This window comes from Rhinoraja longicauda, chromosome 27 (genome assembly GCF_053455715.1).
Source record: "Rhinoraja longicauda isolate Sanriku21f chromosome 27, sRhiLon1.1, whole genome shotgun sequence".
Classification (NCBI taxonomy): Eukaryota; Metazoa; Chordata; class Chondrichthyes; order Rajiformes; family Arhynchobatidae; genus Rhinoraja; species Rhinoraja longicauda.
In genome coordinates this window covers 24,475,855-24,488,888 of record NC_135979.1, presented here as the reverse complement: position 1 = coordinate 24,488,888, position 13,034 = coordinate 24,475,855, and the positions used below count along the sequence as shown (strand labels likewise).

Sequence of the window (13,034 nt, the reverse complement as noted above, 5' to 3'; positions counted from 1 at the left end):
GAGGTCCCCCTCCTTCCCCCTCCCTCCCCCTACCCCCCTCCCTCCCCCACTCCCCTCCCGGTTACAATGGAAACCCTACAAGGACGGGCCCAACGGGGAAAGAGGGGTACTGGGAAAAGGGGAGGTCCCCCTCCCTCCCCCTTCCCCCCTCCCCTCCCCCCTCACTCCCCACTACCCCCCTCCCTCCCCCCTCTCCCCTCCCCCTCCCCTCCTCCTCCCTCCCTCCCACTTCCCTCCTCCCCTCCTCCTGGTTACAATGGAAACCCTACGAGGGACGGGCCCAACGGGGAAAGAGGGGTACTGGGAAAAGGGGAGGTCCCCCTCCCTCCCCTCTGCCTCCCCTTCCCCCCCTCCCTCCCCCTCCCCCCTACCCCGCTCCCTCCCCTCTCCCCCCCTTCCCCCCTCCCATCCCCCCCTCCCCTCCCCCTCCACACCTCCCTCCTCCCTCCCCTCCCGGTTACAATGGAAACCCTACGAGGACGGGCCCAATGGGCACACTTGTGCTAGTATATCATATATATACAGCCGGAAACAGGCCTTTTCGGCCCACCAAGTCCGTGCCGCCCAACGATCCCCGTACATTAACACTATCCTACACCCACTAGGGACAATTTTTACATTTACCCAGCCAATTAACCTACATACCTGTACGTCTTTGGAGTGTGGGAGGAAACCGAAGATCTCGGAGAAAACCCACGCAGGTCACGGGGAGAACGTACAAACTCCTTACAGTGCAGCACCCGTAGTCAGATCGAACCTGAGTCTCCGGCGCTGCATTCGCTGTAAAGCAGCAACTCTACCGCTGCGCTACTGTGCCGCCCTGGTGTGGTGTGTATAAGGTCAACCTGTGTATGCAGCAGAGACTCCACTTCCTGAGGATCCTCAGGAAAACCAACCTGCAGGAGAAGCTCATGTTGTCCTTCTATCGCTGCTCCATCGAGAGTGTGCTGGCATACTGTATAACCACATGGTATGCCAGCTGCTCAGAAAAGGACAGGAAGGCCCTTCAGAGGGTCATCACGACGGCCCAGAAGATCATCGGCTGCTCACTGCCCTCCCTGGAGCACCTGTTCAGCCTACGCTGCCTCAGTAGAGCAGGCAAAATAATAAAAGATCCATCCCACCCCGGCCACCGTCTGTTTGTTCATCTGCCCTCTGGTCGACGTTTCAGGTCGATCAAATCCCGAACAAACAGACTTAAGAACAGTTTTTACCCCAGGGCCATACGAGAACTGAACACTACCTTTGCACTAGGCAACACCGTTAAAAAATCTTGTACTTAATATAATTGTATTTATGTATTTATTTGTTTTTGCATTTATTGCATATATGTTTGTACGCACCGTCAGGATTGGCTATTTTTTAATTTCGTTGTACTCGTTGCAATGACAATAAATGAATATTATTATTATTATGTGCAATGCACAAATTTCCAGAAGCTATGTGATAAGTTGCCGCATATGGACGATAACAATGAATGGTGTGCAGCTAATGGTTGGCTGACTACTAAAAAGCACAACGGGGGCAAATGGATCGTTATCTGGTTGACATTTTATAATGAATGGAGCTTTGCGTATATTTTTGAGCAAGGCCACTAAAGATATGGTTGCTAAGTTTGCCGCTGGCACAAAAATGGCAGGAAATTTATGATGATAAGTTTGCAGACAGGATGTGTAATGTGGAACCATTTGATGTAGTGTACTTTGATTTTCATAAGGCATTTAATGAATTGCTATATAAAAGGTAACTGGTCCAGATAAGAGCATGGAGTTGGGGAGTAATATATTAATATAGATAGATAATGGACCAACCAACAGAGTTGGGATAAATGGGTAAGTTTTAGATTGGTAATCAGTAATTTGGCAGGTGCTGCAGAATCAATGCTGGAGCCGCAACTATTTATAATCTGTATTGATTACTTGGATAAAGGACGCATGTGCGACTGAGCTGCCTGAAGGAAGGGTGTTCTTGCATTGAAGTCGATGCAAAGAAACTTCACTAGGTTAATTCCTCGGATGAAGGAGTAGCCGTAAATGAAACGGTTGAGTAGTTTGGTCCCATATTCATTGGTGTGTGGAAGAGTAAGAGAACAGAAGATTGTGGTGGATAGATTCATGATAAATGGGTGAAATGTTACTATTGACAGCCGAGATTGCAGAGTTGAGGTACATAATTTCATAAATTCATATGATAGAGGAGCAGAGTTAGGCCATTCAGCCCATCAACTCTGCTCTGACATTTGATCGTGGCTGATCTATTTTTCCCTCTCAACGCATAATCTTTGACACCCTTACTAAGCAAGAATCTATCAATCGCTGCTTTAAAAATACCCAATGACTTAGCGTCGATCACTATCTGTGCCAATGAATTCCACAGAATCACCATCCTCCTCATTTCTATTCTACAGATACGTCCTTTTATTCTAAGGGTATGCCCTCTGGTCTGAGACTCCCATTATGGAAACATCCGCTCTGCATCTACTCCTTGACCTTGCATTATTCAGTCGGCTTCGATGTGTACAATCGGATCAGTCCCAGTCTAATTAAATGGCAGAGCAGATTTGAGAGGCTGAATGACCTAATCCTTCCGTTGCTGCGGGCTACGTGCTGTATTTGCTCCCTTAGCTCGGAACCTGCTACTAATCATTTGCTGTTTATGTGTTCACCTTGGGAGTTTTACAGTAAACAACTGCTTATTTTTGTCTTTCCTTTATTGAGGCATTAAAGAAAGATGAACCGCAGCAGTTGAAGACAAGCCCATTGGTGCCACCGGGAGCTACAGTTGACCTTCTAGGCTTGGGTGAGAACTTGAGATTCTGCCCTCTGTACCCTCCAGTTGTGCAGTAGCCATTTCCATTTTTCTTCTATGTTCTTACTTGTAATGTTCTCTCCCAGATGTCCCTGCAACAGATCCCACAACCACTGCGGCCACAGGTTTAACCACCACAATGGCTAATGATCTCGATCTCTTTGGAGCCATGATGTCCAATCCACAGCCGGATCCCAGCACATTCCAAAGCACGGTATGTATTAATGCATTGCACGGATAGATCTGACCCTGAATTTTCATGGCTATGATTTTATTTGGTCGGTGAACAAGAATTGTTTGGTTTGTTATTGTCATGTGTGCCGGCGTTTTTCACTAAGCTTTTGTTTCCGTGCTATCCAATTGAATTAGACTATACTGTGCATGAATACAATTGAATACAAACGGGTCAAGCAAAGAGAAAAATATCAGAGTGCGGAACAGAGAATTAAGAGTGGAGCGATTGTATCGGGTGATAGTAGATCCTCTTTTGGAATCATCCTGTAAAGAGTCGCCATCTTGCAATCAATCCCTAATTAAAGTTTCTGGATCATTTAGGGGAGATGCATCCTCTTTAGCTGAGCTTCTTGGTGTTCTCAAATCGTATTTAAATTCTTATATTAAATAAAAAATACTTTCGTTTGTGTGGACCATTAATAAATCAGCACTGACTGAACGGGTGAACAGGCTATTGAGAATGGGGAGCAGGGAAATGATTGAACAAAAGTACACACGTTAACATAGAAAATGGAGCAGTACAACAGTGGAACTGGCCGTTTAGCCCAGAGTCCGTGCCAAACATGATGCCAGGATAAACTGATCTTGTTTGCCTGCATGTGATCCACACCCCTCCATTCCCTGCATATCCGTGTGCCTATCTAAAAGCCTCTTGATCATTGTTTGTCTCTGAAGGTGGAAATGCCAAGTTTACGATCAAGCTGAATTTCCTTTTTATTCGTACAACTGTGTTGTTTCAATTATGCAGTGTTTATCTTCACTGGGAAGGTCTATATCTTTGGATAAGCAGGGAGTATAATAGGTGCACGTGTAATTTGTAGAGATAACAGAATCTTGCATGTTATCAGCATAGCCAGGAACAGCATATGACTTGTACTATTGCCTTTATCTTTTAGTGTATGCCTTTATCTATTTTGCTATGTCGGGCACTGTGTACAGGCGGATAATTCAGTCATTGGCATGCAGAAGACGGTTTGAGCTCGGTGTTCATGCTTCACTCTGTTGATCTTGTGTTTTGCAGTCTTTGGCTTCTGCTCCCCAAGAAGCAGCTGAAAACGTGAATTTCTTTGCTGACCCGTCCGTGAAGCAAGAGGATTCAGGGAAGAAACAGCTCTCAAAGGACTCCATTCTTTCACTCTATGGGTCACAGCCGTCCCACGTACCAGCTCAAGGTATGCAGCAGGATTACAGTTAACACCCAATCCAGGCATAGAGGAAGACACACCAGCATCAGAGAATATAGAACTACAGCACAGGAACAGGCCCTTCGGCCCACAATGTCCATGCCGGACATGATGCCAAGTTAAACTAATCTCATCTGCTTGCAAATAGAATCTAAAACAGCACAGGGACAGGTCTTTTGGCCTATAATCTCTGTGCCAAACATGTTGCCACGTTAAACTAATCTCATCTTCCTGCAGGTAGAATGTAGAGCATAGAACAGTACATCACAGGAACTCTTATCTGCCTGCACATAATCCATATCCTTACATTCCTTATGTTTTGATATACCTATCCAAATCCTTCTTCAACGCCCCACTATCGTATCTGCCTCCTCCCCCACCCCTGACAGCATGTTCCAGGCACTGTTTAAAAAAATGTGCTTTGCAAATCAACTTTACTTTGCTCCTCTCACCTGAAAGCTATCCCATTTACTCTTTGACTTTTCCACCTGGGTGGAAAGGGTGCAGAAAACAATGACAACTATGTTACTGGGACTGCGGGGCTTGAATAACAAGGAGGCTGTGTTTTCCCTGGAGCGTGGGAGATTGAAGGGTGATCTTACAGAGATGTGTAAAGTCACGATGGGCGTAGATAGATAAGGTCAGTCTTTGTCAGGATAGGGGAGTATAAAACTAGACAGCACAGTTTTAAGGTGAGACGTTTGATTCCAAAAGCCGTCTCTTCCTTGATAACATAAATTGATAATGCTGACAGCATTTGAACAAAATGTAAAGTGGACATGATCAGTCTCTGAGTTCAGGGAGATGGCCATTTAAGCCAGGATGTTGCTTCTAGTCCAGTGTGGGCTAACAGGATCCACTTCTGTATCCTCTAAATCCTAGTTTAGAGGTACGCTTGGAAACTGGTCCTTTGCCCACTGAGTCCACATCAACATTGATCACCCATTCACACTATGGTTTTATGTTATCCCACTTTCTCATCCACTCCCCACACACTTGGGGCAACTAAAAGATCCGCACATCTTTGGGATGTGGGAAGAAACCGGAGCACCTGGAGAAATGCCATTTAGTCACAGGAAGAACGTGCAAACTCCTCACACACAACAGCCGAGGCCAGCATCGAACCCGGGTCCTTGGGTGGCAGGTTGTGAGGCAGCAGTTTCACCTTGTGTGACACTGCTCTGCCCCTTCTCTTCATATGCCCATGCCCCACTGTTCAGAACTTTAAATGAGTGACTTCTCTTTGTTTTCCAGGTGCTATGTTCATGCCCTCTGCACAAGCATCCTATGCCCCCTGTCTGCCAACTGGCTATGCAAACCTTTCCCCTCCGGGCACTGTAGCCACCCACGCCAATTGTATGATGGGCAGTGTGGGGCAGTCATTGGGCATGGTGGCTCCAATGGCACTGCCAGCAGGATTCATGCCAGGCATGCAGGCACAGGTGATGGGTGCGCCAAGTGGGATGATGGGGCAGCAAGGTGCCTACATGGGTGTAATGGCCATGCCTCCGCCAGTGTACGGAGTCCAACAGGCACAGCAACTGCAGTGGAACATTGCGCAGGTAAGATGGTTTCTGCCACAAGAGGAAATACTGTGTTGAATGTTTCAGTGGATAGCTTGCATGTGAACCACTGCAGTCAGACGGGAAACACTGTTCCAGCACGTCTGGAGCAGAACTCCTCCTGAAACATGCCTCGTTAGCAGAGTACAATGGTTTCACTGTAATAGTGCCATAACCCAGCAACCCTCTGTGACAAACCCTTCAGCTCTCACAATCTGATCAATTTCACTTTTCTTTGTTTAGGTTACGATTCTTTAATGAACTGGCTTCTGGTTTGAATGTGCACCCTGCACAAAATGTATCATTTGGGCACATTCAGCTGATCTCCCACCCCTCCCTACTCCAAGTCTATCATTTCCCCCTCCCCCACTTTCCCCTCCCCACTGTCCCCTTCCACCCACATCCCTCTTCACCTTTCACTCTTCGTTTATCGGACATCCTTTTACCTCCTTTTCACCTCCAGACCTTATCACTATCTCTACCCATCTGGCAATCAAACCCCCTCACCTGTATTCACCTATCACTTGCCAGACTTTACGCTGCCTCAGCTTCTCTTTACCAGCTTTCTACCCCCTACTCCATCAGTTTGAAGAAGAGTCCCTGTCCAGAAATGTCAGCTGTCCATTCCTGCCACAGATGCTGCCTGACTTGCTGAGTTCCAGCACTTTATATATTTTTCCAACTGGTCTATCAAACATGGGAGCAGAATTGGGCCATGCAGTTCATAGATTCTACTCAGCCTTTTACTCATGGCTGATCTGTTTTCCCCTCTCAACCCCATTCTCCTGCCTTCTCCCCATAACATTTCACACATAATCAAAAATCTATTAATCTCTGCTTTAAAAATGCCCAATAATGGCCTCTGCAGACATCTGTTGCAATGAATTCCACAGATCAACAACCCTCTCACTGGTTAAACATCTACAGGTAGACAATTCAGCTTCCCATCTAAAGTAGCTAATCTGTTGCACTTCTAAAATGCAGATTTGTGTTGACCAAACCAGTCTGCCCCCACTTCCACAGATGTGAAAAGGGTCTACTTGAATAGTATTTATTCACAAAATCAGCAGGTTAGGCAGCATCTCAGGAGAGAAGGAATGGGTGACGTTTCGGGTCGAGACCCTTCTTCAGACTGATGTCAGGGGGGGCGGGACAAAGGAAGGATATAGGTGGAGACAGGAAGATAGAAGGAGAACTGGGAAGGGGGAGGGGAAGAGAGGGACAGAGGAACTATTTAAAGTTGGAGGTCAATGTTCATACCACTAGGCTGCAAGCTGCCCAAGCGAAATATGAGGTACTGTTCCTCCAATTTCTGGTGGGCCTCACTATGGCACTGGAGGAGGCCCATGACAAAGGTCAGACTGGGAATGGGAGGGGGAGTTGAAGTGCTCAGCCACCGGGAGATCAGGTATGTAAAGGCAGACTGAGCGAAGGTGTTGAGCGAAACTACTTGAATAGGATTATTGGTGCCAGGAAATTGTTTGTCGAGTCCCATTTGACCTCCTTTGTTTACAGATGACGCAGCACATGGCGGGGATGAATTTCTACAGTGCTAATGGCATGGTGAGCTACGGACAGTCACCAGTTTCCATGGGAGCAGGGGCTGCTCCCACGACTGGTCAATCCCTCGGCACTCAGATCTGGAAGTAGAGAGAATGGAATTAAGAAGAAAGGAACAACAATCTCTCCATGTCTCAGAACCATGCCAAAGACATTTTGGCTTCTTCTCTCCTCCGGCCAGTTTGCTCTGTGCAATCTCACATCCATTTTGCCTTTCGATCTTCCATGGACTTGGCAAGAATGTCACCATCAAAATAGCAGCCGTCATTACCAAAGTCAAAGTTTTGAAATGTACATTATTTTTCTCCCAAAGAATTGTTTGGGAATCTCATTCCCTGAAAGGCCGAGTCCAGGAAGGGTGCGTGATCTTGAAGTTTGTGACGTTGGGAAGTGTTTCTGGCACAACTTTTAGCCACTAGTTTCTAAATTCTGCTTGATGGTTCATGTGGGTGAGCCACCAGTTGTGTCATGGTACTAGGTTAGAATGATGAAGTTTGGACTTTGAGCAAATGATCAGGGGAGTCTTCAAATTTGGAGGGTTAGGGAAACAGTGATGGCTGGGTGTATTAATCATCCACTGAGCCTCGTTACACAGTTGGAAAGAATGAATTGTAGCATGTATGTGCCTCTATTTAACAAGGCCTTTACTGATGCGATGTCAAAAAACGTTGGTTATAGCTTCATCAATAGATTAATTGTTTTGATAGTAACTATTGAATTGACATTTGTTCACTGTGGTTAAGGTGGTGCTATTGGATCTGTCTAAAAATACTCACTGTTCATCAGCTGATCAATACCAGCATGGCACTTAAACTTTCATAACTGGCCTGGAATTTAGTTGCAGATTAATAAACCCTAGTTAGAGATGAGAGTTACAATTGGGACAAACAACTTGTATACCATGCTTTCTATCATTGGACAGGTGGGCTAAGAGCTACTGTTTGCCCCTCTCATCTCCTACTGTACCAGTGTTGCAGGAATAAATTACATATTGCCCAGTTGATATCTTTTCAACACACACATCTTCTTTTAAAGAAAAAGTTCAAAACAAATTTATTTTAAATGGTATTTGGTGCACTTGAGACCACAAGATACAAGAAAAAAATCAAAGTAGCTGAGTATAATTGGTCCAACCATATTTTATAATTGAATCATTAATGTGTTTAGGCTCTTTACTTTCTGCCGGTAATATTGATCATGGGTGGGGGGGGAGAACATCGAAACATTACCTCCTCGGCACTATTTCCACTGCCTCAATCAGGGCTCAGGACGAGGACATGGCAGCTTCTCCCATTCACATTGTAAAACTTGGTTGCTCCTTACCCATTCACTAATCTCTCACCTCTCTGCTGGATGCAGGATCTGCTTGTGCTGTCTTTCCCGGCAAGCAGTAACTCCTCTCGATCTCTGTGCAGAAGAACCAGAGTTTAATGCTTCTCTGAGAGTGTGATTGTCCAAGCCCAGTAGGTTGTATAGGGAGTGTGCAACACGGGGCTTCCTCACAAGCTGTGAAATTAAGAGCAAGGTAACAGGGGATAGCTGGAATGCTGTGTGGGGAATAACTGGTGAAGATGTGTAGTGGAGATTGCCCTTTTATTTCTACCTCAGATAAGAATGCATTCCAGGGGATCAAGTATCTTCTCTCTTTTGGTGTTATTTGCGGGATGGGATGGGGCAGGCTACTTTGCGGCTTTAATTGGCTTTCAAAGGGTTGTTGGGAGAGAATTGGGGATGGTGAACAAAACAAATTCCAAGGTCAATTCCACCGCTGCATATGTATGATCTTTCACACACTGGGGGCCAGGTTTGATACATGGCAAACAGTCATGCCCGCAGGTTTAGAATTATTTTTTAATAGCTTTTTCTCTCAAACGGAAAATTCTAAATAGACATCTAAAAATGTATTGTGACTGAAAAGCGTCAGGTAAGTGTGGTTGAGGCTCTAAATAAGTCGCATCATTGTTTCCTAACCAATATTTAGGCGAGTTAAGTGCATGCAGCTAATGTCCACTGTATTAAATTAATGAAAACAGTCATCTGTTCAGGCAAATTCTACGAGCCTGGCGCAATATGACTACTCACACAGTGTCTGGTTACTTGATCACAAGGGATATTGAGTGATTTACCCTGTGAGAGCTGACCTGAATGCATTGGCTGAAGGTGCAGCCCCTGGTAGTTACTTGTCTGATGTTTCAGACCTGACGTTGCTGTGAGATTTTAACAATATCTACCAGGATTTCAGGCGATGCTGCCTCTCCCCAGTTTGAACTGACACTTGCAAACGTTCTGATCCAATGCACAGGACAAGATTAACTGGAGTAGATATTTGCACCAAGGCAGTACAATATGAATGTGTAAATAGGGGTCTGTTTTTTTTCAGTATGCTTAAAGCATTTCGGGGGGTTAATTTTAAATTTTATAGTTTTTACTGTAATTTCATTTGAATCAACATCTTTCTTTCCCATAAGGGCTTAACCTAGGCATCCATGCTGCAGAAATGATGAAAATGACTGCAGCCTTGTGCTTAATTTGCTGTTACCCAGAGAAATAAGAGGAATAATTGCATTTTTCCCTCCCACAAGTTCCTTTTCCTGGCTCTAAATAAGGCTTGAGCAACTTGATAAAAAATAAAATGCAGCCGAATGTGAAATAAATTGACTGGGAGTGAGGAAAAGGGGGAGGTTGAATGCCTGTACTTAACACAATTATGACAGTTTCCTTAGTTGAAGTATGAATGTAGATAGTGTTGGAAGGAACTGCAGATGCCGTTTTAAACCGAAGATAGGCACAAAAAGCTGGAGTCGAGACCCAAAACGTTACCCATTCCTTCCCTCCAGAGATGCTGCCTTTCCCGCTGAGTTACTCCAGCTTCTTGTGTCTATGAATGTCGATAGTGCTGTTGACACAGGTTATTGACACCGAACAGAGCAAGCTTGGATCTGAACCTTGGGTGATTGAAGGGGCCAGGCTGCTGGGAAGCTGCTGGATCAGGGTTATTACAGTGTGGTCCTCCTGTGAAGAGTAATTTTTGGATGATGTGTATGGCAAATGTTAGGCCTAAGTACATGATCTCCCACCCAACTCACTAAGTTGGCTCTTTCTGCCCATTTAAACACTAGACAAGTGGTCATAGATGGCAAAGGACAGCCAGAGCTTAGAACTGTTTCCCTGAAGCCTGAATAAAGTGTGAGTTAACAGGTGGCAGCTGCAATGTATCACCCACTGCTTTTGCACTTGGGTGAAACAATTTGTGTGGCTGAACCTGGATGTCACAGAGGCTGGTCAAGGGGTTGTGTGTGCAGCAGTATTGAAGCGGGAGTAGGTTCGCATCAATGGTAGTTCATTGTTCTGTATCAATGACCATTTATCGTGTTGCAAGAGTTCATTTATTATGTGTTGCTAATTGTGTATAAAGGAGCTTTTCCGGTTTAAAGTTATAAATATATTAAACAGTATCAAGGTCATAAAGCAAATTCCCTTCTCTCAGCTTTTCCACCAGTTACATGGGTCCTGTGAAAGTGCGTTTTTGCATTTTGGACTATAATAAGATTTTGCTGGGTGTTATACTTTGCGCAGAGTCACTGTTTAAAGTCATTCAAACCCATTGCATTCCCTGTTTGCATTGTGCAACCTCTCATTGCCCCTTGGTGTTGCCAATGCCCACCACACTCACCACCCCCCTTGCTCCACTGCTTTAAGTCCGCAGTTGGTCTCTGCCAAGGATACGGGGGAGACGTGAGTGCATGACAGTGTAAAAGCATTCTTCAAATTGCAGTCAGATTTCAAAATCCTACTCGTGCACAATCTGGATTTCAGCTCATTGGAGTGTTGAGCTCATTCCCAACAGTTCTCGCTAATTTTCTGTTGGGATTTAACAGTGTCAGTCCTGGGAGTGGTTCACAGAAAGTGTTCCACCCCCTGACCAACCAATATGGATTGAAGCAACATTGATACGAGGTTGTTGGAGTCTGTACCACCATCACTAACTGAAGGTCAGCTTGATTGTTAATGAGCATGGGGGGGTAAGTTGGGTGCTGATGGAGTTTACAAGGAGTGCAAGGATATTGCTGTAATGTATCATATTTACAGAAATGAATATATTAATATAGAGCAAATTTGTGCTATTTTTATGAGGCTGCTTGGTTTATAAAAGTTGATGTATAAAGTGTGTGATTTAAAAGAAAGAATCAACTTTTTTTTGGTTACTTTTGGAAAGCTCAACTTACGGGAGACCATTGAAGGGTGGCTATAGATCATCGTCTCATCCAGAACGTGGCTCCTAGTAAATAAATGGGAGCTGTATTTTAAAATGGAGAAAAGATTTAAGGATCAGTTATCAACTCATGGTAGAGGATAGTTTTATATTGTTAACCTTGTGCACAGCTGTTAACACCCCTTCCTTGGGTGGGTGATCAGAAATGTGGAGGGAACGTTGGCCTATTGTAAGTATTCACTAGTTTATTTACTGGATTTTGAGGGTCAGCCTTGTGCTAGATAGAAAATAAAATTTTATTTTTTTAATACACAAAGCTATTTTTCCAAACTACCTGCCTGCCCATTTCCGGTTGCTGTTAAGTGGGGTTTCCTGTGCGCTAGGTTGAAGCATTTTGATCCTGAGGTGTGTTCCCTCGGGCAGCTCACTGACTTGTGGCTGAGGCTGGGTTAGCAAGGATTGTGGTCCAATTGGTGCCCTTTGATGTTTGAACTACTGTGGCACTCTCATCTCCAGTCCCAGGGCCACTCGCTGCCATTGTTGCACAGAGCTTAATCTCCAAATGTCCATAAGCCACACTCGTGCTTTGCTCTTTAACTCTGTTTTTTTTTGTGTGTAAAAGCACTTAACAGTTTTTTGGCAACCTGTCTAGCACCAGCCCAGCATTTGGTGTCAGGTAAAGTGATGCCTCACCTACCTTCCTCTTCACAAGAAGTGAAAGCTCGTGATACTATTGCACAGCCCCATTCACTGTTCTAAGCATGCCAGCAAAGGAGTAACTCTTCTGTGAATGTACTTACACATTATGTTTTGCTGCTTCCAGCTGTTCTGTACTATATATATTAAAAACAAATTACCTAATATAAAGATTGTTGTGGGGACATGGAAAATAAAGATTTTATTAAAGATTTACTTTGTATATTGGACGTAAATGTGTTCTAATTTGAAATCACACCATTCATTCATTCCTGAGCTAGTTCAATACAGAATAAATGTAGACATGTGCCAAGTGTTATATTCTGAGAAGTTAAACCAGGAGATAAAGCAGGACATGACATGGTAAGTGACAAGGCCCTGGGAATAGCAGCACATGGTCTCAGCAGTAAAGGTTAATTCAAGCAGGTGAGATCCTGTTTACAGTTGGTTTAGGCAGATGTGAAGTGACTATTCTTGGGCAGTAATCTCTCACAACTTTGCTGAGGGTATAATTTAGCCCCCCCCCCCCCCACAACGGTCAGGGTAAAAACTAATACAAGCTTACTTGGAGAAAGGTGCTGGGTCCCATGCTGTTCGTCATATATACGAAACTGGGTGAAAATGTAGGTGGTATGATCAGCAAGTCTGCCGAGGAAACCAAAATGGGTGGTGTGGTAGACAGGAAAGAAGGCTATCTAAGGTTGCAACAAGATCTAGATTAACTGGGAAAGTGGGCAAAGGAATGGCAGATGGAGTTTAACTAGGGCAAGGCAATTT

General features: G+C 44.7%; 1 protein-coding gene across 4 annotated transcripts in view; it reads left to right on the top strand.

Moving 5' to 3' along the window:
* Positions 1-12,444, top strand: part of smap2 (small ArfGAP2) — a 47,972-nt gene extending 35,528 nt beyond the window's left edge. For 2 of the 4 annotated variants that reach the window (XM_078422842.1, XM_078422840.1), the window contains 5 exons: positions 2,727-2,799; positions 2,895-3,022; positions 4,064-4,214; positions 5,481-5,788; positions 7,304-12,444. In XM_078422842.1, coding sequence (XP_078278968.1) covers positions 2,727-2,799; positions 2,895-3,022; positions 4,064-4,214; positions 5,481-5,788; positions 7,304-7,438 — 795 coding nt within the window. In that variant the 3' untranslated portion in view covers positions 7,439-12,444. Of the gene's footprint in view, positions 1-2,717; positions 2,800-2,894; positions 3,023-4,063; positions 4,215-5,480; positions 5,789-7,303 lie in introns of all 4 variants that reach the window. The other 2 variants (XM_078422841.1, XM_078422839.1) reach the window with 1 other exon arrangement.
* The last annotated feature ends 590 nt before the right edge of the window (positions 12,445-13,034 follow it).